Source organism: Tenrec ecaudatus, chromosome 5 (genome assembly GCF_050624435.1).
Source record: "Tenrec ecaudatus isolate mTenEca1 chromosome 5, mTenEca1.hap1, whole genome shotgun sequence".
Lineage (NCBI taxonomy): Eukaryota > Metazoa > Chordata > Mammalia > Afrosoricida > Tenrecidae > Tenrec > Tenrec ecaudatus.
Window position 1 is genome coordinate 112,238,202 of NC_134534.1, and position 26,353 is coordinate 112,264,554.

At 41.9% G+C, this 26,353-nt stretch overlaps 1 protein-coding gene across 1 annotated transcript in view; it reads right to left on the minus strand.

Annotated features, from left to right (window-relative positions):
- FRMD3 (FERM domain containing 3) overlaps window positions 1-26,353 on the minus strand; it is a 195,916-nt gene that overhangs the window by 99,568 nt on the left and 69,995 nt on the right. Inside the window, exons 4-5 of the mRNA XM_075550869.1 lie at window positions 19,838-19,916; window positions 7,938-8,035 (exon numbers count right to left, since the gene is read on the minus strand). Of these exons, the coding sequence (XP_075406984.1) occupies window positions 7,938-8,035; window positions 19,838-19,916 (177 nt within the window). The remainder of the gene's footprint in view (window positions 1-7,937; window positions 8,036-19,837; window positions 19,917-26,353) is intronic.

The following is a 26,353-nucleotide window of genomic DNA, read 5'->3' on the forward strand; positions in this document are numbered from 1 at the left end:
CCACAGAAGAGGAAATTAAAAAGGTAGTAGTCTTCACAACAGCCGAGCACAAATGGAAATATCTAGGGATATACCTGACTAAAACAGCAAAGGATCTAAAAAAAAAAGAAAGAAAAACAAAAGATCTATAGGAGGAAAACTACAGAGCACTATTACAAGAAACCTCAAAAAAATGGAAGAAGATCCCATCCATGCTTGTGGATTGGAAGACTCAATATAGTAAAGATGTCGATTCTGCCAAAGGCACTATATAAGTTTAATGCAATCCCAATACAATTGCCTTCATCTTTCTTCAAAGAAATGGAAAAAAAACTGATTACCAACTTCATATGGAGAGGGAAGAAACCCAGAATTAGAAGAGAACTCTTCAAGGACACAGTGGAAGGGCTTGGTTTACCTGACTTCAGCACATACTATATAGCCACAGTTGTTAAAACCTCATGGTATTGGTATAATGACAGATACTCACACCAATGGAAAAAAACTGAAAACCTAGAAATAAACACATGAGCATCCAGACAACTGATCTTTGATAAGGACCCAAAAAATATTCATTGGGAAGCAGATGCCCTCTTTAACAAGTGGTGCTGGAAAAAAATGGTTATCTACCTGCAGAAAAATGAAGCAAGACCCTTATCTCACTCCATTCACAAAAATAAACTCAAGATGGATCACAGACATTGAAGTAAAACCCCAAACTATTAGGGCCATCATGAGGGAATTGGGACCAACTTGAGAACACTGGGACAGGGACTACATAGGCTATGGGAAATAGGGAAGTGTGGGGGAAGGTCAGATCCTTACAGACATCCTCGCTGAATGAAGGAGTTACTTGCCACACTACCAGGTAGACCCCACTCCCTGCTGTTCAAGAGACAATTGGCAAGCACACAGTCATGATTTGGTTCCTGTAGGTGAAGTTCACAGGCTACCGATAATGGTCTCTATCAGTTGGGTATGCAACAGAACAGCAAGGGGAACAGAATAATGAAGTCCCCGGGGAATACCAAAAATAGACTTTGGGGCCAGGGCTTGGCACCCTATCAGATTCCACCAGAAAATACTCCTAAAGGCCAACAAACAGCTTAACTAACTACAAGCTTTTCATTTTTGTTGTTGTTGTGTTTTTTTGTCATGAGCTTTTTGTTGTTTCATTTTCTTTTGTTGCTTGGTTTTGCTCTGTCTTGTTTTCATGCATGTTATTATCTCCGCAGGTCTGTCTAAATAAGACAGGCTGGATGAACAATGTGAAGGAGAAAACAATGGTACCAACAGTTCTTGGGAGAATGGGAGAGAGAGAGGTGGGGGGTAAGGATGTGTTGTTAACAAACCCAAGGACAAGGGAACAAGAAGTGATCCAAATCAGTGGTGAGGAAAGAGTAGGAGGTCTGATAGGGCTTGATAAAGGGTAATGTAACCTAGAGGAATTACTGAAACCAAAATGAAGGCTAAGCATGATAATGGGACAAGAGGAAAGTAAAAGGAAATAGAGGAAAGAGCTAGGAGGCAAAGGGCATTTATAGAGGTCTAAATAAAGGCATGTACATATGTAAATATATTTATATATGAGGATGGGGAAATAAGATCTAGGTTTAGTATTAAGGTAGCAGGAAGACATTGGGCCTCCACTCAAGTACTCCCTCAATGCAAGAATACTTTGTTCTATTAAACTGGCATTGCATGATGCTCACCTTCCTGACACAATTGCTGAAGACAAAGTGGGTGCATAAGCAAATGTGGTGAAGAAAGCTGATGGTGCCTGGCTATCAAAAGATATAGCATCTGGGGTGTTAAAGGCTTAAAGATAAACAAGCAGCCATCTATCGCAGAAGCAACAAAGTCCACATGGAAGAAGTACACCAGCCTGTGTGATCACAAGGTGCTGAAGGGATCAGTTATCAGGCATCAAAGGCCAAAAATTCATATCATTGTGAATGAGGAGGAGTGTGGAGTGGGGACCCAAAGCCCATCTGTAGGCAACTGGACATCACCTTACGGAAGGTTGCGGGAAGGTGACGAGTCAGTCAGGGTACAGTGTAGCAACGATGAAACATACAACTTTACTGTAGCTCCTAAATGCTTTCTCCCTTCCCCTGCCCCACCCCCACCACTATCAAGATCCCAATTCTACCTTACAAATCTGGCTAGACCACAGGATGTACACTGGTACAGAGAGGAACTGGAAACACAGGGAATCCAGGACGGATGATCCCTTCAGGACCAGTGGTGAGAGTGGCAATACCGGGAGGGTGAAGGGAGGGTGGTGTAGAAAGAGGGGGACTGATAACAGGGATCTACATGTAACCTCCTCCCTGGGAGACGGACAACAGAAAAGTGGGTGAAGGGAGACCTTGGACAGGGAAAGATATGACAAAATAATAATTTATAAATTATCAAGGGTTCATGAGGGAGGGGGAAGCCAGGAGGGAAGAGGGAAAATGAGGAGCTGAGGCCAAGGACTTAAGTAGAGAACAAATGTTTTGAGAATAATGAGGGTAACTAATGTACAAATGTGTTTTAAACAATTGATATATGTATGGCTTGTGATAAGAGTTGTATGAGCCCCCAATAAAATGATTTTTTTAATGGTAAAAAAGCTTCTAGGATTTCTTCTCTTGTAACTCAATTCTGTTACAAATTCTAATGCACTAGAAACTTGATATAGTAAAATTTATGACCAATGACTGAAACAGTTTGCATGAATCTGTATGCTTTCACATTAAATGTTTTTAAAACCTCAAAAAAAAAAAAAAAGAGGAACCGATCCAAGAAATACAGGGAACAAGTAGGATAAAGCGATGGTACACTAAGGGCATTGAAATGGGTGAGTCGAAACAAAATGCGTATAAATTGTTGAATGTAAAACTGATGATCTGCGCTGTGAACCTTTGCCTAATTCATAATAAAAAGTAAAACAAAATAAAATAAATAAAACAAAAATATATATACACACATAAGACAATGATTTTATATTGATGTATGCCAAGCAAAAATACACATAAATTCTTTGGGAATAGAAATGGAGAATAAAGGCCACGGGAAAGGGCAATCAACCAATCAACGGATCAGCCTAAGAAGCCAATAATGGCAGTGGGCGTGGCTTAATGAGTAACTCAGCCATCTGCGCCTAAGCTCCAAAAGAAACTCCCACTAAATAAACACATGGACTTTGGGTCTAGAAATGAATAAACTTCCTAAATTTAGGAAATAGTCCAGCCCAACATTTCCATCTTTTACAAGTAAGGAACACCAGGTCATCTTCGATGGAAATGTCAAGTTGCAGCGTATTTGGCAAAGGACAAGGAAAATGTGTAAGGTGCAAACTTAGAGAAAACTTGCCATGGGGACCTCACAAAGTGGCTGATAAGGTGAAGAGCAATACCTCTCCCGGCATGAGCCCTTCTCTCTCATCCCTTACAGCTCGTCTGTAACTCTCACATCAGCTTAAGCAGAAGACAGACTTTTTGTGATCAAGAACTTGTAACTATTCAAATCATGTTCTTCACACCAAGAGGAGTTTGGTAAGCAGTTTGTGGTAAGCAAGTGACACTTTGAAACAAACCCTAGTGTTTTTTGACAGATCTAAAGGTTCATAAAAATCCACACAAAAGGGCAAGGTGACATTGTTACTTGTCTGAAAATCAGCTCTAATTTGTAGCAACCTTTTGTTTAACAGAACTGAACATTGCTAGGGTTTTCACCATCCTCACAGCCATTGGAACCCCTTGTTACAGCCCTCAAGACCGTCCGTGTCATGGAAGTACCCTTGTTCTTGCTGACCCTCCACTTTACCAAGCATACTGTCATTTTCTAGTGCTTTCTAGTCTTTCCTGACAATGTGCCACAGTAAACAAGGTGAAGTCTCCCCATCCTCACTTGCAACGAGCATTCTGGCTGTACTTCTTCCAAGATGGATTCATTTATACTTTGGGAAGTCCGTGGTATGTTCAGTATTCTTTGGCAACACAGTTTGAATATAACAATTCTCCTAGAGCTTCCTTTCCCACTGCCACGCTTTCCCATGCAGGAGCCGACTGACAAGGCGCAGCTAAGGCACACCTTCATCATCACAGTGCAGACGTGAACGATCAGGTGATCTACTGGGTCAGCTGAGAAACGGCCTGTCCCTGGTTTGGAGAAGCTTCAATCCACAAGGACTCAAGAAGTGAATGTTATCCGCTTAGTGTCAGCTCCTCCAAGATCCTTCCCTGGCCCATCCTTGTTGAGTTAGGGGTCCCTTCTAAGGACCCTCATAGCATCCGTGCTTCTTTCTATTATCCACTGCCTGATCTTTTCCCGCCCCCACAGTGCCTGACACCTCACAGCTGCTTATTAAATATTTGGAGAAAATATTGACACCTAAATGAATGAGGTGGTGAATGCCTCCCCAGGAGACAACCATTCCTTTCCAAGGACACGGAAAAAGCACACATTGCTGCAATCCAGGCAAGGGCACTGATTCATTCAATATATTTACTGGAGAGCCTGCAGTGTGCCAAGCACTGGGATCCTATGGGACCCAGAGTCCTGCTCCCATCAGTGGAAATGTACAGTAAAACAACTCAACAGGTCACACAACTCGACCAAGATAACTTCAGATGCAAATGTCTAGCAGGCAACTAGTCCAGGGATTGTGTTGAAGACTGGTGTGCAGGAAGGATGAGATAGGTAGCTAGAGCAACCCAGAAGGGTTTTCAGAAGAAACAGCATCTCAACAATCCTGCATCTTTACCGTTCATTTCTGTGAAGTCAGTTCTGACTCATGAGGTCTTGCACATGACAGACCCTCATCTTCATGAGGCTTCATAGGTTTGAGTCCAGTGATGCACAGAGGGCATCAGTCCATCCCACAGAAAGTTACCCTCCTGTTCACTGACCTCCTACTTTACAAAACGGGATGTTCTTTTTGAAGTACTCGTCTTTCCTGATGATGTCTCCAAATTCAGTGAGTTGAGGTCTCATCATGCTTGCTTCTATGAAGATTTTTGTTTTATCTCTTCTAAGTCTTTTTTTATTGTTCTCCCAGCAGTCTATGGTACATTCCAGATTCTTCCCCAAGACCACAACACTGTGATATTAAGAAGAATATTTGGAAAGAGCCCAAATACCCTTAGGGGTTGAATACAGCAGGCAGAGGAGTCAGCCAGTACAAGAATCCCTCCATGTTGCCATTTGCTGGAAGTAACAAGAGAGAGGCCGGCTAGGAAAGGCCTTGAGAGAGTGCTATGATTGTATGTGTTTGTTTGGCAATAACAGTGCATATATTTAATAGGCTTATTGTGTTCAGTATGCAAAGTGGTGAAACTGGGCGGGGACCGCTTTTTCATACAGTCAGATGATACTGATGCCTAAAGCATGTTCTTTCCAAGAGCTTTAGCAGCCAAGAAGCCAGTGAGAGCTCACATTACCGCATCCTTCCTCATCATTTACCGCACATTGCCTCTCACTCTCTGTAAGAATAAGTTGTTCTGACAAAGCAGATACTTATCTGCATTTCTAACTGCTCTCAGGTGCTGCTGAAGGATTCACCCTGAGCATCACCGGGTCAGCTGTCACTTGATTCACGACAGGTGGAGCACAGACTTCAGCACAGCTGAGAGCCAAAAGGAGCACCGTCGAAGTCTGCAGTCCATCGCCAGCTCTTCTCTCTCCACAGCATCTAATACAATGTCAGTGCTAACTGCAAAAGCCCAAACGCCAAACCCATGGCCATCAAGTCAATTCTGTCTCCGACTGACCCTGTATGGCTGTCACTCTTTGCAGTAGCAGACAGCTTCCTACCTGTCCATCAGAGCAGCTTGTGAGTCCCCCTCTGACCTTGTAGTCAGCAGCCCAATGCCTGACCTTCCGAGCTCCTTGGTAACAGTGAGGAGAGAGTGGGTGGTGCCTCTGTGGCTTTATTTCAAACACAAAACAGGACAGCAAACTTTTCATTAGAGACCCACATTGAGCTTGTCCTTGGAGAATTGTCAATAGTTCACTAATGTCTAATTGCCTTCTGAAATCCGGTCTGAGGTTTCCATTCATATTGAGTGCCGGAAGTAGGAATTGGTGATCTTCACAGCGAAGAGAGACAACTACGCAGTTTTGAGGTCCCTTTGCTCGGCTTGGGAGGGAGGCCACTTTCAGCAACACCGACTTCACTTGGGACAGATGGAAGGAGAACTCGCCCATGTCCTGTCACAGTACCGCTGGCAGATAATGATTCCACATGGTGAAAATCCTGTTAAAGGCTTCACAACAGATTACCAAGGAAGCACAAGGAAGCCTGTGTTTCTCCTGCCTGCTTACTGGGTGCTCTACCCGTGAACTGCAGTTTTGGCAGCAGTTCAAACTAACCAGCCACTCTGCAGGAGAAACAGAGGGAGGATGTGTGCCACATAAAGAGCTACCGCCTCGGGAAGCCTTCAAAGGGTCGGTCGCTATGAGTGGGAATGAACAGATGGCAGTGGGCTTGGGTTCTGTGGCTTATACTCTGGAATGTTCCGAGACCACACACCTTTAAAGAAGGTCAACAGTGAGTAGAGAGTATTGCGTGGGGCAGACAGGATTGGTCAACAGTGAAATCCCCAGCAGAATGACGGCTCCTCTCTCAAGCAGTGAGTGAAGATTGACTCCTTGGCCTCAGCAGAGACAGACCATGGTTGTACGTGCTTCAGACCCATCATAAGCTCCTCTGTTACTCCAAGCCAGGAGTTCACATGCTCACTTGGAAATCTCTGCCTGACAGTGTCTGTCTTGTCCTTGTCTAGCTGTCTCTCTCTTTCTGCTTCTCACTTCTCTCCCTGCTTCTCTGCCTCCAAGTTCATGCATGTCTTTAGTACGCGGGCCACCAAGGGCTGGCTCTGCAGCCAGTGGCCTCCCAACCTGGCCCAGGGGCACTGGACCACCTGAGTCTGTTCTTCCTGTGTGCCAAGCCCATTGCCATGGCAATATGCTCCCTCAGACCCTGAAGGCTGCTGTCCCCCAAACCACAGTCCTTAGAAGGCGGATGGCATCGAGTCCCCACTCTCTTACATAGACACCCAGGCCTTGTTCAACCCTGATAAGAACAACCAAATCCACTCGGTTGAGGCCCGAACTGGACTGGCCACACAGCCAGGCAAAGGAGACCTTCCTATCCTCACTTACGGAGACACAGTGGTAATGAGCTTAAATCATTTCCTCAAGATACAATCATCAAGAAATGGAGAAGGTGAGGTTCAAATGAACGTTGACAGCCCGGGGAACTGGAGCGCTGCTCCTCCTATGAGCAACAAGCCCCAAACAGCCGCGCCGTGTACTCTTAGGTCCATTTCAACTCACGACAACCCCACGTGTGACAGAGCAGAACCGGTCCATCGGGTTTGCTAGCTTATACTCTTCACAGCAGCTGATTGCCAGACCTCTGTTTCATGCCCCTACTGGGTGGGCTTGAACTTACAACCTCTCTGCTAGTAGTTGAGTGCTAACTGAATGTACCACTCAGCACCCTTCTTCCCATGTTGCATTTCTGGGAAAATTGAGAAACTGAATATTGCATAACCGTGCTCACATATCTCCAGGGGGCGACTCCCCTGGTTGAACACCTTCCTTCCTTCCTTCCATGTGCCCATGTGGTCCCACAGCCGACGGTCTGAGCTTAAACAGAAGTACTTCACACCCTTTCAGAGCTTTGGGAAACCCACAATCCCCACACTTTCAGAGAGACCTTGAGCTCTACTGACAGAGGCCGCTTGTGACAAATGCCTCAGCCCAATCTTCCCCCAGGACTCACTAGCCTGGGAGGGCTGGAAATCAGGGATTCTGTTGCTAAGCAACCCAGTCCTACCTGCTATCAAATGGGCAGGATGTGCAAAAGTGGAGAAAGAGGGAGGGCTCCCAGCCACCAACGCTCTACAGACACCTCTTGGAGCCCAGGGCAACAGAAGGGATGGGCAAGCCCGGGCCATACTCACCTTGAATGATGCAGGCCCCCAGGTAGGCTGCATCCGAAAAGGAACACAGTAGTCGGCCATGGAAAATATCTCTTTTAATTTGCAGGTACAAGAGATACCTGTAATACAAAAGGAGAGAGAGTTGCCTTCCGTGTTGGCTGAATCATGGAAGACGTGGAAAGACTGCTCGTGGTTCATCTACCTATGGGACTCACCAGGGCCCTACTGAGGCACGCTACATCCTTCAGAAGACAAGGAGAGATAACCTGAGAGAAGCCTTCTGAATTTGGAAAATCTGAACTGACCCATACAAGCAGATCTTGTCAGCCCCTGAGGCTGGATAGTCACTGCCAATGAGCCAATGCTGAGTCATAGCAGTCATGTCGTTCAGAGTAGAATTGCCCCTGTGAGTTTTCAAGACCAATTCCTTTTTGTTTTTCTTTCTCAAGAGCAACTCTAGAGGAGTAGAAAGCCTTGTCTCTATCCCTCAGAGGAGTTAGTGGTCTCTAACCGCGGTCCTTGCCGGTAGCAGCTCAATGCACAAGCACTAAGTCACCTGAGCTCCTTAAAGCTGGAAAGGTTTGGCCTTATCCAAGATGGACACACAAGTACAGGGCTGAAGCACAGTGCCAGGGCCCAGATAACTGTAGTCGCTCCCACATGGTGAAAGTCATGGTCACCACCATAACCACCTGACTCACAGGCGCATTTGCCTGGATGCTTTAAAAGTCTGCCTAAAAAGGGGGACTCAGAAGGCTGGTCCAGTTCAGTCCTGTACCAAGTCTACCTCATGTTTTTATAATAATAATGTTTAAAAGAGTAGCCTGGTCATTTCTCAGAAGCAGACTCATATTAGCCCATCTTGAAAAGAATGTTTTCTTGCATATACTTCACCTATCATACAATTTAATCATTTGATCACATTAAGAAGATGTGTGCAGTCATCACCACAATCTATTTCAGAACATTTTCTTCTTGTACTTGAGGTTGTTGGCCTCCCATCCCCCATTGTCCCCTGAAGGCCCCTTCCAGTTACTGTCTCTATGGACATGCTTATCCTGAATTCCAGATGCAGAAAACAAGACAAAATACAATCAGGAAGCAAACAAACAAATTTTAAAACTCTGCCACCATGACTAGACAAAAAATAGAAAAGCCTCAATAAAAAAAGCAGGAAGTCTTAAAAACTGAGACAACTTTAAAATGAGTCAAAAGGGGGATCCAGCGAGAAGGCATTACATTTTAACCTGAGTACCTCTGCCATAATCGACTTTGCAGTGCTCTCTGTCTGTCTGTCTGTCTGTCTGTCTGTCTGTCACATCCCTCAACTATGTTCAGAGGGAAATTCCCCGAGGCTTATCCCATGTGGGGACTGTGAAAATGGATTTTGGACATTAATCTGCCTTCAGCAGACTTGACTCTGAGGCCAGAAAGCCCATGTATCCATGACGACAACTATCAGAGGAGTCTCTGGGTGGTGCAAACAATTAACATAACCAGCCATCCACAGAGAGGTTGGAGGTTTGCATCGGTAGAGGTGCCTCGGAAGAAAGGTCTGGTGTTCTCTTTCCCAAACAGCAGCCATTGAAAGTTCTGCGGGCACAGTTCTACTCTGGCACATATGAAGTTGCTATGAACTACAATCAACTCGGCAGCAGTGACACAGCGTTCATCTCTTTAGTTCCTCTGACTGGACTGTGATCGCAAACTCAGACACGTGCAGAGGCCAGGCAAGCTTGTTAACGAGTGGAATCAGGTTGGTAGAAGGAGTTGAGGAGGCAGAATGAAAAATAGCAGCTCCTTACAAAGTCAGCAGGCACTAGGCATATCCAACCCACGTGGCCATGTAGAACTCGACCAAACATTCCCATCTTTGTCTGTCTGTCTTTCAGAAAATAAGGGAGATTGTGTTTCTACAGGAAATTCTTTGCATTTTACATGTAGCAACAAATTATTTTTATCAGCACACAGAGGCACCCCCAAAAAAGTATATGTGGGGAGACTTCCAGCAAGAGAGCTGAATCGGCAGCCAGGTTATCCAGACTTCCTATAACAAAGACACAAGAGACCAAATGAAGTTGATGAAGATGATAATCCTGGAATTCTGAGCTTCAGAGAAAGGGATAGAAAGGCGGTTTGACACCAACTACAAGAAGAAACTGTACAAAAACGGGAACCAGGAAACAGAAGGGACACTGCTGACAAGCCTTTTGCTTGGAGCATCCTGACCAGGCATTCCAGAATGCGCTTCACTCCTGCAGGGCTGCGTAACAGCCGACAGCGAACTCTCCCTCTGTTCCTCTCGGGCTTCTAGTGACCAGAGTGTGGCCAGCTCCCACCCTCACCCTCCTGACAGATGGTGATTATAAATTATTATTCTTTTCATATCTCACACTGACCGCTGTTACCCTTCCCCCACGGTTTCCATTGTATGTTGATCACTTAGGCACCAGGATGTGCAACATTTCATGCCTAGTTTATCATTTCCAACTAAAATAATCTTGCGAATGTATGCAGGCTCTTTTATGGATTTCTTTTAGAATATCACAGACAGCAATCCTACATTTTTTAAAGATGTTTTTAAGGGAGGGCATATCACAATTTCAGTAACTGTGACCAGTGTCCAAATACATTCAATTGCCACTCACCTTTGTTAGGAGGGGCATGCAGCAGCACCCACATTTTACAGGCAAAGGAATATGGGTCAGAAATGGTGAACACCTTGCTGATTACTGCAAGATACTCCAACCCACGCAACACAGGGGTCAGTGTTCCCAGAACTGGTTCATTGCGTGACACCTGCAGGTGCTGAAGGTGGCGATGTCTTGCCTGGGCTTTGATTGCAAAAATCTCCTCTCACCCCTGCCTTATGGCATGTTCTGTCTTAAGCACCAGGATACGTGGAGAGCCAAATGACATGCTCTCTCTGGTTCCAATTTCATATGGAATGCGGTGCAGGGGATAAAAGCAGCCCTAAGGCATTTCTTGTTTCGAGGTCGGTGGACAGTGTGTAAGTGTGTCAAGCGTACACTTGGGAGATAAGAACAGACTAGTTCCCTTGCACAATGCCTCTCAACTAGAATGATCACTTGGACATCTTCAGATCTTGTTAAAATGTGGATTCTAATGCAGTGTGTCTGGGGTGAGGCATGAGGCTCCCTATTTCTAAGTAGCTCCCAGGGGATACTGAGCCACACGTCCCTGGGCCACATAATAAGTAATCACGGTTCTAAGTCAGTGGTTCTCACTGAACATTACCTGGGGGTGAAACGACCATTGTCATGGGCCCTCATTCAAACCAAACCCACTGCCATCAACTTCATTCAAACTACTAGCAGCATGGGGCCTCCCTAGCCCCAATTTAGTCAGATTTAGGTCCATATAAAATTTTAAACACGTGCATTGCAGCATTATTCCTAATAGCTAAAAAATGGAAATGACCCAAATGTCCATCAATGTAATCAGTCAATTATAAAAAGGAATAAAGTTCTTATACATGAATGAACCTTGAAAATATTATGCAAAGTGAAAAATCAGACACAAATGGCCATATAGTGCATGATCCTGTTTATATGAAATGCCTGGAAGATGCAAAATCCAGAGAAACAGCCAGAGTGCCAGTGGCAGCCAGAGGCTGGAAAGGAGCAGGTAATGGAGATGTGACTGCTAATGGCTATGGGGTGATAACATTGCTCTGAAGTGAGATGTTGGGGATGGTGGCACAACATTGTTAACATGATGAAACCCAATAAATTGTGCAGTTTAGCAGATAGATTTTATTGTGTGTGAGTCAAATCTCAATAAAATGAGAACACATTTTCATTTCAGGTAAGTAGTTCAGTCTGTGTTTGTTCTGATCTATTCACGGCAGTTATTCAATATTTGATGCACCTGATCTGAAGCCCATCTTGTAGTGGCGCTTCAGTGATAATTTTTGCCTTTTGGCAAGGGGATCCAGATTGTGCAGCCTGCATTTGGTTTTCGGTGGAGGTGCACGTATGACTACAATGTAGAAGAAGTTTCAGGCAGCTTCCAGAGTAAAACAAAAGAGGAAGAATGGCATGTGGATCTACTGAAAAAACAGCCAATGAAAACCTAAAATTCACAGTGGTCTAATCTGCAACCAATCATGGCACAGGATGACACAGGACTGACAGTTTTTCATTCGATGGGGTACCACTAACACCAATGACCTTCAGGTGCCCACCTGCTTGACTTCTACAAAAGACACAACTCCCCTAGGGTTTGGATGCTGTTACTTAACACAAGAGGTATAAGGACTGATTTTAACATTGTGAGACAAGTAGTGTTTACGATATGTAGAAAGCTTAAAACTATGCAGAGCACCTCCACTTGGGGCTGGTGGTCCCAGCATCCACATTGCCCTTCAAGTGTCATCCAGGCTGACTAAGCCTCGGTCAGGTCCTGCCTTTGGTCATTGATGGAGTAGTCTGTGTTTCGCTGCATTTTACCTCTGTGGAATTTCTCATTGCAGTCAACTCATTGAGATTAACAGAATGGGCTGTGTGTGAGGGATTAGAGGCCACTGCTAACATATTAATATTTGTAACAACAATCCTCTGAGACTGGCTTTCCTTGTAACTTCCCACGCTGAGGATGGTGGAGAAGGAAGTACATCCCTGCCCCGTCCTTTTAACAATGGGTAAACGCCAATATCTGCCAAAAGAAACTGGCCAATTCCTTGCCTCTCAAAATTCCCCATGCATAATCAGCTGGAGGGCTTATAAATATGTAGGTTTCTGGGAACACCTCCAGAGTGTCTGAAGCAAAAGATGTTGGGCAGTAGTGGAGAATCTGTACCTATAATTCATTCCCAGATGAAGCTAATGCTCGTGGTCACTTTGACACCCATATCCCTAGACCATTCACTAAACCAGTCATACAGGACCTTGAAGTGCTCCTTTTGAAGGCCCGTAAACTGTAAGGCCCAATGCCATCAGATTTCTATTTGCTGAATGTGTACATTGACTAGAAAAGCATTTTGATAAGTTTAGAACTGAAAAAATAATTTCCGACAGTTATCTGCTTATTAATGAGGGGCATGCTTCTCATCTCATAACCCAGAGATTAGGTGACGAAAGCTTCCTGAGGGGCAAAAACCAGCTTTCAGAACTCTAACCTCTATATGCTTTACTGCATTCTTGGATATATGTGTAGCACATGTAAATAAATATGTAGTAATATATATCCTCTGCCATATATATCTATGGCATGTATGTCTGTCTGTATGTGCATGGGTCTATACAAATGTGTATATCCATAGGTGTATAGTCACATTCATTTTCCCATCTCTGCTCAGCTTGAGTATTGCATTCACTCAGACTCATTGAAAAAAACAAACTCACTGCTGTCAAGTCATTCCAACTCATAGTGACCCTACAGGACAAAGTAGAACTGCCCCTGTGCATTGCCAAGGCTGTTTATGTTCACAGGAGCAGAAAGCTCTTTCTTCCATGAAGCAGCTTCAAACTGCGCACCTTGTGGTTAGTAGCCCAATATGCAATCCACTACACCACCACTCGTTGTAATATTGTTATTGCTATTATTGCAGGCATGGGTATATAATACAGTATTTACTTTTGTTGTCTTTAACTCCTGCGTTCCACCCAGTGTTTCCCTTTGTGTAGGTCATTTTTATTTTAAATCATTTTATTAGGGGCTCCTCATACAACTCCTAGCACAATCTGGGTAGGTCATTTTGAGGCTGATCTCCCCTTACTATACATTGTCTTCCCCTTAGTCCAGTGGTTCTCAACCTTGCTAATGCCTCAACCCTTTAATATAATTCCTCACGTTTTGGTGACCCCCAACCATACAATTATTTTTGTAGCTACTTCATAACTGTAATTTTGCTACTGTTATGAATCATAAGGTAAATATCTGCTTTGCAGGATGTATTTTCATTGTTAGTAAACTGAACATAATTCAAGCATAGTGATTAATCATAAAGCAATATGTAATTATATATTGTGAAATATTTATTTCTAATGACAAATAAATGATGTTTTGTCTTGAAGCATGGTGTGGCATGGGTAACAGACTTCATGTTGGGTACTCATAGGTGGGCATATCTTCCTGTGTGCGGACCCACTGGGAGATGGATAGAGGAGCGGTGTCTTGGTTCCTAAGACCATCGGAAATATGTGTTTTCTGATGATCTTAGGTGACCCCTGTGAAAGGGTCATTCAACTCCCAAAAGAGTCACAACCCACAGGTTAAGAACCGCTGCCTTACCCAAGTTAATAATGTGTATATTTTCTAGTTAGCATTTTACTGCCTCCCTCTACCACACCTGGTAACATTTAGAGAATGTTTCTTTGTCTATATGTACACTTTTCCTTGGCTTTTTACACCAGTGGGCTCATAAAATATTTGTCCTTTTGTGATTGACTAATTTTACTCAGCATAACAGTCTCTAGCTTAATCCATGTTTTGAGGGGTTTTTTTGTAAATTGATTATTGTTCCATTGTGTGTATCTAGCATAGCTTATGTATCCATTCGTCTGTTGATGGGCACTTAAAGTTGTCACCATCTCTTTGCTGTGATGAATAATGTGGCAGTGAATATGGGTGTGCATGTATCTGTTCATGTTCTGGCTAGTATCTCCTGAAGGTATGTAATTAAAGTGGGATTTTTAAAATGATATTGTATTTCTATTTCCCATTTTGTTCAAGAAGCATGCGCTCACTTTCCACAGTGGTTATACTGTTTTTTCGTCCCTCCACACTTTCCCTAGCCTTTGCTCTTACCTATTTTTTTTAACTTTTCTATTCATTCCAGGGTGAGCTGATATTTCATTATTGTTTTGATATATAGCTCTTTAATGGCTAATGAGCACAAAATTCTTTCACGTGTTTGTTAGTCACCAGAATTCCTCTTTAGTGAAGTGTCCATTTTTAAATTAGATTGTTTGGAGGTTTGTTGTTGAGGATATGTTGGAGTTTCTGGTAAATTTCTATGAATCTATGAATGTAAGTCATGATTTAGTTACTTGTTTTGAAAGATGTTGTTGAAGTGTACTGACCGAGACTTGGTTGAGAATTTAGTGACGGGCTTCCTTCATAAAATGAGGTTGGCAGAATTCCATATTTTCTCTATATTCTGAAATGGAATAGAGTTGGTGTCAGCTCTCTTTTGAATGCCTGGAGGCATTTATCCATTAAGCTGCCTGGACATTATTTTATAAACTATCCAAATTATTTTGGGAGTGTTGTGTGTCTGTTCACATTTTCTAGCTCACATGTTATTAGTTTGGGTAGGTAGTGTACTTCTAGAAATGTGTCCATGTCTTTTAAGGTTTTTCGTATCTGTTGAAGTACAGTTTTCATAGTTTCTGTGATGCTTCGCCCCACCACCCCCTTCCCTGCCCCTCAATTAGTTCTGTTGGGGACTGCCTATTTCCTTTGATAATGTTATTTGTGTCTTCTTTTCTTGTGTTACATTTACCAATGATTTTATCAATTCTTCCAAAGAATCAGTTTCTCTTTTTGAATCCCTCTATTGCTTTTCTGTCTCATTCATTTCACTTCCACTGAAATTTTTATTATTTCCTTTCTTCTGGTGACTGTAGACCTTTTTTGCTGTTCTTTTTCTAATTGTTTTATTTTTTTCTCCTTTTCTAATTGTTGGAAATGGTCTTTCATGTTCATTTTTATTCTTTCTTCTTTTTGATGCATGTTTTAGTGCTATAAAATGTCAATGAATCACTGCTTTTGCTGTGCTTTTGAATATTGTATTTTCATTCACGTTTGATCCAAGGAATTTTTAACTATATATTTTTTGTTTCTTCTACTACCCAATCGTTTTTAAGCGAGGTGCTATTCGGTCTCCATGCATTTGATCCCCCCCCCCCCACTTTTTATCTTCCTGTTGCTGATTTCTAATTTCATGGCATTGTGATCTGAGATAATGCTTTGTAGCATTTTCATGTTTTTGAAGTTACCTCTTCTGAAGAGGGTTCAGAAACACTTGCTCTTATATGGATGCCACGTTTTATAAATGTTTTTCCCATTCTTTGATATTTATTTTAGCTTGTTCTTTGTGCCTAAGCTATTTCTTTTACAGACAGCATATCGATGGTACTGCTTTCTTATCCATTCTGCTCCTGCCTTTCTCTTCCCTGGTGCCTTCAATCTACTGCAGTCAGTGTAATTATGCAGAGGTATGACCACACTGCTATCTTGTGTGGTGCTGACACATAGTTTCTTAGTTTTGTATATTTTCTCTGTGCTGTGCATTTTGCTTAAGGAATTTCTTTTGTTGTATTAGTGCTAACTGAATTTTTATGGTTTACTTTTTTTGAGAAGGTTTATTAATTTTATTTTTAGCTACTCTGTAATTTATTATCTTCTCAGGTTTAAAACAATCTGTTCTATCTTGATATTGATGTTTTTCCATTTGTAAATTCTGTAACTGCACCATTTTGTGCCTTTTGGGCATGGGTTTATAGTTGACATCATTTATAAATTGACGTCTCTGGCTCATTGTTTTCTGTTCTACAGGGGTATCTTACTTTTGATACTCATATCTGGGGTAATTTCTGGGTGATGGAATCATGTGTTCTTAATTTCCAGTGTTGACTGCTTTCGTGAGTTCTCTATCGGAAAAACTCCCTTTAGCATTTCTTGCAAGCATGGTCTGATTTCTCTGTTTTTAGTCCTTTTCATTTATATCTATCTGGAAATATTCTAATATTTTCCATCTTATTTGAGAGGTAAATTTGTTGTTATTATTTGCTGGACCTTTTCTTTTCATTTTTTCTTGTTTATATGTCATTGCCTTCTTGCCTGCATGTTTTCTGCAAAGAAATTAAGACTTAGTCTAATTGATTCACCTCTATAATAACTTTTTGCTTTCAGAAATTATTCTTTGATTTTTGAAAATGTTTTCATTGTCTTGGTGATTTTCTGTTGGGTTCCATCCTATCTGGGGCTCACTGAACTTGAGTGCATATCTTTTCAGCTTTTATGATATTTAGGGAGTTTTCTTATAATAGTCTTTTGACAGTTTTCTCTGTGCTTCTTGTGATGTTGTTTTGTTTCATTACTTTGGCTTTATTGTTATTCTAGTTTTGGGTTTGTGTGTTTTTGTCTCTTCCTGCTCTGGATTTCTGATCACAGATTATATGTAAGTTGTTGCTCTTATGGTGTTACACTTAAGTCTTAGACTTTCTTTTTTTCTGATTATTCCTTGAATACATATTAGTATTCAGACAATGTCTTCAATTTCACTAATTCTATTTCCTTATCAACTCCAGTCTTTTGCCTTTCCAATGTGCTATCAAAATAGATTTTAGTATTAGTTTTAGTGTTAGTTGTCAGAATTTCTGTTTACTTTTTTTGCATAATTTATAATTTTCTATTTATTTTGTCAGTCACTGTTGTGTTATTTTCCTGAATGATTCTAGAGACTTACCTATATTTTCTTTGATTTGCCTCTCAATCCATTGAAAGTACCTAAATACAATTCTTTTTGTTTCCCTATCAGAAAAGTTCAATTGTGTTTCTTCCACTGGAAGAGTTTCTGGCCCACTATTTTGGTCATTTATTTGAGCCATCTTGTCCTGGTTGGAGGTGTGTGTGTGTGTGTGTGTGTTGTGTTGTGCTGATATTGTCAATTATCATTGAGACATAGTGGTATTATTATATTAATTTAATTGTATGTTGGTTTGTTTCTTCAGAATTTGTTTTGTTTTAATACATCTAGACAGTGAGGTGGAAGTGCTGATCTGGTAGCACTTTAGTACCTCACCATCTGTTTACAGGTGGATTTGGCAACAGGTGAGATTGTCTGATCACTGTTTGTGCAAAGCCACTCAGGACAGTTGAATGGGTAGAAGCCACTAGATGATGCTTACCTACTGGTGCTACAGTGGCTATGGAAAGTATAGCTAGGTAGGGCCCCTGGCTAATAATGACTGCTGGGGGAAAATATTTAATTATCTTCTTTTTTCTTTTTTTTTTACTATTTACTTTTATTTTACTAGAAAACGAAGAGAGCCGGGAAGAAAATAAAATGGGAAAAGGGGGTTGGGAAAATAATAAACCCAAAAGAGGAAAGGAAAAACAGATAACAGGAAATTGAGGGAAAATATAAATAAAATAAAAGAGTAGCATGGTATTGGTGTAAGCATTGATTACCAACACAGGTGCAACAAGAACTTGGTACCTGCTCTATGTATATACTACTTTGTGTAACTACAAACTATGCTATCGATAACTTGAATATAATTGGAAAACTTAAAAAAAATCTTTTAGACACCTGGTCAGCTAATGCTTGGTATTAATATTGTATTTGGTCTTCCTTTTGCACACAGAAAGTAGAATGCATCTTTCTTTTTGTAGTTCATTCAGCCCTTGTCTCTTGGGCTTATGCATATTGGAGGGACTAAGGAAGAACTTATCAAATAAATGAAAAAATTAGAGCAAAAATCAAATACATGCCAGGGCCACATATTATATGATTTCATTTACATGAAATGTTCAGAATAGGCAAATCCATAGAGACAGAAGGCAGATAAGTGGTTTCCAGGAACTAGCGGAAGGGGGATCTGGAGTGGCTGCCAGTTGGTGAGGTCTCCTGAAGTGATGAAAATGTTCTGGAACAAGAGTGAGGTGGGGTGGCTGCACAACACTGTAAGTGTTTTTAATGCCCATGAATTGTGCATTTTTAAGTAGTTAAAATGTTGAATTTTACTTCAATTTTTACATGAAAGAAAGCCAGATTGCAAAACACCAACCACTATTTATATGTTGATTATATGCAAAACACCAACCACTATTTATATGTTGATTATCTATGAATAACTAACTCTTCTTTCCATGTGCCTGCTCCATCTCTACTACAAGCCTCACTGACTGCTGCAGGCAAATTAATCATGGAGAACAGAACCTCTGCTCATTTCCAAAGCCACCCTCCCACCCCAGAATAAGAATTCAATCTCTACCAGGATTTCATAAGTCACAACCCAAACACTCATCAAATCAATTCTGACACATAGAACAGGGTAGAATGGGTTTCCAAGACTATAACTCTCGATCGGAGTAGAGACTCCCATCTTTCTCCCTTGGCGCGGCTGGTGGTTTCAAACTTCTGGCTTTGCGGTTAGCAACCCAATGTGTAACCACTATGCCACCAGGGCTCCTCTCATAAGTCACGAGAAAGCAAAAATTTAAAAACCCTGACCCTTCTACCACGAATGAGGATCAGTCAGTGGCCCTCGGTTCGCTCTCGCACCTGCACCTGGGAGGGTTATTTTGAGATGATCGCATGCAGAGGAGCCTGTGGCCACTGATTCAGTGCAGCTCCACATCAAGAGCTAAGTGAGCAGTTACTTCTTTACCACTAAGTCAGCCGACCCAGGACTCTGCTCGGCGACATTTGCTGAGATGGTTCAGAAGCAAAAGTCCCAGACGGTAGCTTCAGATGAGATCCCAGCAGAAAGAGAAGAGGGCAGAAAATCTGCCGACTAGAAAAGTTGGGAAGGAAAAGTGAGCTAAGAGGGAAGGTACCCGCATGTCTGTCATCAGACGCTGGTACGCAGCATGATGGAAATGTCCATTCTACAAGAGACGTTTCCCTCCCAGAAAAGCTAAAATGCAAGGGCTGAGGCTCACAGGCTGCACCAGCTCTGCCTTCTCCTACCCTAGAACCAGGCATCTCCCCCTTATTTTTAGCAGCCCCCTGTCAGATCCTTTCAGAGAGCTCCTCCCCCCACAACCACCGCTTCTCCTTGTGGTTAATTACACTCCCGATGACAACTGCTTGAAACATCCCAAGACAGTGCCGTTGGAGAGAAACAGTCTAGCTGGGTGGTAGAGACATTTCCCTCTAGACAGGAGGTAACTGATCCTGGCTGGGTAAGGGTGCATGGTAAACATACAAACAAACAAAAAAATACCTTGTAAGCTCTTCTTTAATCTTCAAGGGTTCGTGTGGGTAGAATTTCACTCTAAAGCACATGGTGTATGGTGGATGAGCTGAAATATCATAAAAAGGGGGGGCATAAGAAAAGCAGCAAAAAACCACAGGCTCAAACACACAGGAAGTCAGCCAGGAAGCCTCTGGACTAGCAGGGAAAGGGAAGGGAGGAGACAGGCTTGGGGGCTGTGATTCTCTGGAAGAAGCAAATATCATGCCCAAGAAAACAAAGCAACAGCAACAAGAAAACTGAAATGAAAAAATAAAACAGAAGAAGCTTGACAGGATGCCCAGAGCAGATATGGAATATAGACCACCTAGTTACTTAACACATCTGTTTGCATTTCTGGTCCCTGTCATTGCTCTGTTCTCAAAAAATATATAATAATAATAAAATAAAACAAAAACCAAACAACAGTTCTCTTCCTCTTCTTCCCAGCCCCTTGTGACAGATCAATTGCCCATAAACACCATTCAGATTTTTGGGCTAGTGAGAGACTTTTTAGCCTGTGAGGGGGGAAAAAATGTCGCTGCACATGATTAGTTTCCCCAAATGATGGTGCCTTTGAATTAGACCAAGAGTTTTAAAATGGAGTCAGCCAAGCAGATACTTCTTTGCAGATATTTTTAAGACCATTTATCCATGAGGGAGCTGCTCATATGAAAATTAACATTTGTATTACTTCCGGTCTTATCTGAATCAAAATAGTATTGGGTTAACACTGCAGTTAACGGTCATGATTCTAGAATGTTCTAATTACATCAAATATCCGAAATACAATTCTCCTTTCAGAGCACGACCGGTTTATGTGATTGTCCAGGATCTCCAGCCTTCCAACACACCTTGTCACAAGATGGCCATGGCCTTGCAGTGTTACCTTAGTGAATACGTATCAGCTTAGTAAAATGTACTTAGTTCAACCCACGACCCCACCCGGGCTCCTCTGTTTACAATAAGCAGGAGTGAACTCATTGGCCAACACTACCACACCTGCATGGAGACAAGTTCTTTAAGTAGAAAGAACTATCATCATCAAATATTAATGCATAACAATTTAATAAAATTTGTTATAAAAAAGTATCCAATTTATAAGAGAGCCTGGCAGCATCTTGCTGGCTATCTCAGCAGAGAAAAGTAGATTCACACACACACACACATACACACGTTGCTGTTGTTAGGTGCTGTCGAATCAAAAGGAAACTTGCTTGGTCCTCTGTCATCCTCACAACTATTCTTTGCTTGAGCCTGTGATTGCAGCCAGTGTCAGTTTGTCTTGTTGGGGGCCTTCGCCCTTTTCCCTGCTGCACCTCCATCTCACCAAGGATGGTGTCCTTCTCCAGGGACCTGTCTCTTCTAATGTTCAAAGTATGAGCGATGAAGTCTCACCCACCTTGCCTCAAAGAAGTACTCTGGCTGTATCTTCCGAGATGGCTCTGTTGGTTCTTGTCACCTGTGGCTGTCTGGGGTACTTTCAATATGCTTCGCCAGCACCGGGATCCACACACATAGACGAACTCTTCCCATGGACCAGCCCCTACTTCCCTAGCCTACTTCCTTGTCTGAGTTGGTTGCTCCTAAGGTGGCTCTATGTTTCCTAGATTTAAGAAAGGAAGCACTTTTCTGGCTGTCTAGGAGAAAATGGACACCTTTTATATAGCAAGGAGACAATGTGGGGAAAATTACAAATTTCCGTCAAGTCACTCAACTTCCATCAAAAAACCTCAAACTCAATAATACCGCCAAGGGGGTGCTGACTCATCACGATTCCACAGGACAGAGTAGAACTACCCCTCTGGGCTTCTGAGGCTGTAACTCTTAACATAAAGAGATAGACTGTCTTTCTCCCTCACAGCAACTAGGGGCTCCAATACTGACCTGGCAATTAGCAACCAGACTCCTAACCCACTACACCTCCAGGGCTCCTACGGAATGGTAGTCTTTCTTCCTCCATTTCTTTTATTACAGTCTTTAAAATTAGCACCTGATAATAAGTAAACAAACCCAGGAATGCAGACAGTCAGGCAGCTAGACACTACCTTCTTTCTCTTTCCTTGACCTTATTCCTGCCATTTCTGTCCTTTCTGTTGTCAAGTTCATCTATATTCTTCCCCCTTTGTGGCACACAAATGGATTCAAATATGGGCAGGATTTTAAACAAAATCTGTTCTTACCAAATCATGTTATATTTGTTTATTTTATTTTTCTCACTTAATTCTATATCCTGGACATTCCATTGATGTCAGTGGTCATTGAGTCCATTCTGAAATCTGGTTATCCTTCTTGTACCATAGAAATATAGCTATAATAACTGTGAATTATTCATATGGACATGTCAGAATGTATTCAACTATCTCCTTGCATGTTGCTTCTACATTTTTTGCAATTCATATAATTCCATAATAGACCTACATCTTGGCACATGTGCCACTGAGTACATGTACTTTGTTTCTACAGAGCAGGAGCCCATAAGTTGAACTGTTGGCATGGGAAAATGTTTTCAAGGGACCATTTCAAATAAAGTCCAGTGACTGAAACAGAGTTGGAATAAAGCACATTGTGGAAGATGGCACCACTTTCTTACACCTGTGAAGATTTGCAGGCTGGGAGGCTAGTCCACTCTGCCCTGTAGGGTTGCTATGAGTCGGCATTGACTCGGTGGAGTGATATTGGTTTTGTGTAAGTAGTGTACAGTCACTTAAAATTGTAATTAATGTAATTTGGTTCTGAGCTGGCCTATACTGGTATCATTTTCTTTTCTCCACTGTGTTTTAAATTCCATTCCACTGGCTAAGTTAATAACACTATCAGTAGAATCACCATACGCCCAACGGAGATGATTAATAATGTTCTTTAACATAAAATGACAATAATGTCTCCAAGGTGAACCAGAAACATATATAAACAGTAGATGCATGAATGAGTCTTGAGTTTTCACTTAATTCTAACCCCAAGCTAAGAACAATTAGTTCTTATGTCATGGTGCTGGTTGATGCTTGTCCCCATGAAGAGATCGCTGAAGATATGGGTGTTACAACAAAGTGTGAGCAAGAAACCAATGGTGCCCGGCTGGCAGAAGAGTGTCTGGGATCTTGAAGGCTGGTTTTGAAACAAGCAGCTATCTAAGTGAGGCATCAACTAAGTCCACTTGGAAGAAGCACACCAGCTTGTGTGAACCAAGGATTTTAAAAAATATAATCCAAATCTCAAGGAGGGAATGGTATCAGAGATTAAATTGTCAACACCTGGTTTGTAGAAGGTAATGGATGACAGTAGAAGCCCAAAATCCAGTTGCACAGTCCATACATACATGGATTAAGGTATTGGTGAATCTCCTCTGATCATAGCTGAGGGATGTCAGTAGCTCTGTTATCAGACAGAGAGCATTGTAGGGTTGATAATGGCAGACATGGTTAGGTTACAGTGCAATCTCATATCACTTGATTTCCCTTTTGACCTATTTTAAAGCCGTTTCCATTTTTTAAAATCATTTTATTGGGGGCTCGTACAATTCTTATCACAATCCATACATCCATCCATTGTGTCAAGAACATATGTACATTTGTTGCCATTATCATTCTCAAAACATATGCCTTCTGCTTGAGCCCTTAATATCTGCTGCTCATTTCCCCCTCCGTCCCCACAACCCCTCCCTTATGAACACTTCATCATTCATAAAGTATTATTATTTTGTCGTATATTACACTGTCTGACGTCTCCCCCCGCCTTCTTCTCTGCTTTCCCTCATCCAGGGAGGAGGCTATACATAAATTCTTATAATCAGTTCCCCCTTTCTACTTTATATTCTCTCCACCCTCCAGGCATCGCCACGCTCACCACTGGTTCTGGAGGAGTCATCTATCCTGGATTCCCTGTGTTTCCAGTTGCTATCTGTACCAATGTATATCCTCTGGTCTAGCCAGATTTGTAAGGTAGAATTGAGATCATGATAGTGGGGGGGGGGGAGTATTTAAGAACTAGAGGAAAGTTATATGTTTCATCGTTGCTACCCTGCACCATGCCTGGTTCATCTCCCCACAACCTTCAGTAAGGGGTGTCCGGTTGGCTACCATTGGACTTTGAGTTTCCACTCTGCACTCACCCACCTTTTCAATGATATGATTTTTTTGTTCCTTGATGCTTGATACCTGATCCCTTCAACAGCTCGTGGTCACACAGGCTGGTGTGTTTCTTCCATGAAGGGGAATAACGCGTGGATAAATCATCTGGTGAATCCCCTCTGATTATGGACCAGGTATGTGAATAGTCTTGCTAGCATGCAGAATGAGTTGGAAAGTGTATAAATTATTGTGCCTTAGGTGAATGTTTACAACGCAATATAGTTTACAATTCAACAAGTTATACAGCTTCTCTATGACATTGATCACAATTTCTACAACGTGTTACTGTTCTCCTCATATCCACCTTGCTCTCCCAGTTCCGTATGCCCAGTTTTTGTTTGGGGGCAAATACTCCCCTGTGGTGTCCTTCAGTTGATTGCTCTGAACATCAGATTCCTCTGGGTGCCTCTGTTCCTTTTATAGGTCAATTTTTATATGGCTGAAAAGAAATCTCTGGCACTGACTTTAATTCTAAGTTAGAAAGGCTTCAATTCTAAGTTAGAAGAGTCCTGGTGATAGGTTTAGTAAGTTATGCTTTGGGCTGATAACTACAATGTCAGCAGTTCAAAATCACCAGCTACTCTGCAGAAGATGAGGCTTTCTTTTCCTGTAAAAGGTCACAGTTTGGGAAACCCATAGGCGCAGTTCAACCCTGTCACTATATATCAGAATTGATTTGATGCCAGTGAATTTTAAGGGCCCCAATCTCAAGGCTTTTTATCAGTATATCAAATAAATAAGTCTGATCTCTAATGAATTCAAATTTTATTTTACTTCTTTCTCCCACTCTCTCTCTCTTGTCCCTTCTATATGACCCCATACACCAGGTGTCCTCAAACTATGGCCCGCAGGCCACATGCAGTCCACCAAGGACATTTATCTGGCCTCCCCGGGTGTTTTTGCCCCATTTTTTTTCCTTCAAAATAAGATATGTGCAGTGTGCATAGGAATTTGTTCATAGTTTTTTTTTAAACCACAGTCCGGCCCTCCAACGGGTCTGAGGGACAGTGAACTGGCCCCCTGTTTTAAAAGTTTGAGGACCCCTGCCATAGACCAACACTTAAAATCCTTGTCATATACACTGATAGTAAGAAAACCAGGAAAGGTCATAGAAGAAGTTAACATATGATACTAGTAATATCCATCGCTCATCTGATACTTTGCTGTACTGTATTGCTATGATAATGGAAATTATGCTATCATGACTTTAAACATCAGCAGTGTCACCCATAGTGGGCAGGTTTCAGCAGAATTCTGAGATTAAAACAAACTAGGAAGAACAGTCTGATGATCAATTTTAGAAAGCTAAGCAATAAGGCTCGAATAAAATGATTTTTTCAAAAACGAAGCAATGGAAATACTATGGATCACAATAGAACACTGTCCAGTTACCAATGATCAGGAAGCTGGTATGGAAGAGAGCAGCATTCTGTTCTGTTGTACATGGTGGCTATATATTAGCATCTAGTTAATAGCAATCAACAACTAGTGATGTACTCACCATTAGACCCATTATCAAGCATCTTAGTGGCATAATGTGTTAAGGGGTGGGCTTCTAATCCCAAGATCAGCAGTTCAAACTGCACTAATGAACCTGCTCCCATAATTATGTATAATCTCAGAAACCCTCTGGTTCAATTGTACTCAGAGTCAAAATGGACTTGATGGAAATGGGCACTAGTAGACTCATTTTCAGAGAAGGAATAAGGACACATAGGAACAAAATAGGAGGCAGCACTTTTCACAACTAAAATTTTCCATCCATTTTCCTCTATTGTCACATATCTTTTATAGGCTCCCTATGATATCTGTTTATCATACCAGCCCATGTCTCCAATAAAAAATGAGAGAGTGAGCTCCTTCGTGTAATTTAAAGAAGCACTTGTGTTTAGCATCTTGAAGCTCTAGCTGTACCAGGGATCTTATTTGTTAAGAGGCGCAATCTCATCATCCAGGATTGAAAAAGCTATAGCTACAAGGGAATTCTCCTTAAAGAACTCACTCCTAAAGTTGCGATTAAAAAAAAATCATGCTCTTAAGTAGTAAAGCTAATAAATACTTCTTCACAGGATTACAGCAACTGAAAGACTGCCTCCTCACCTTGCCCCCACCCCAAAAAGATGTTGATCCAGTTATGGGCAACAAGATTCACAGCGTATGATCTTGCAGGTCTTGGTCAGCATAGCCTGCCTCTTTGAATGAATGAATGGCAAACTCTAGCCTTTGAACAAATGTCCAGGAGAATTCCTTGATGTCTCTGACACTCCTTAATGCCCTGGCATCCCTTAATGTCTCAGACAGAATCAAAGGTGCTGTTCTAGAAGGTCCATTCCTAGAATGTATATTATGGAAACCTCTAGTCCTAGTTCTTAATTTC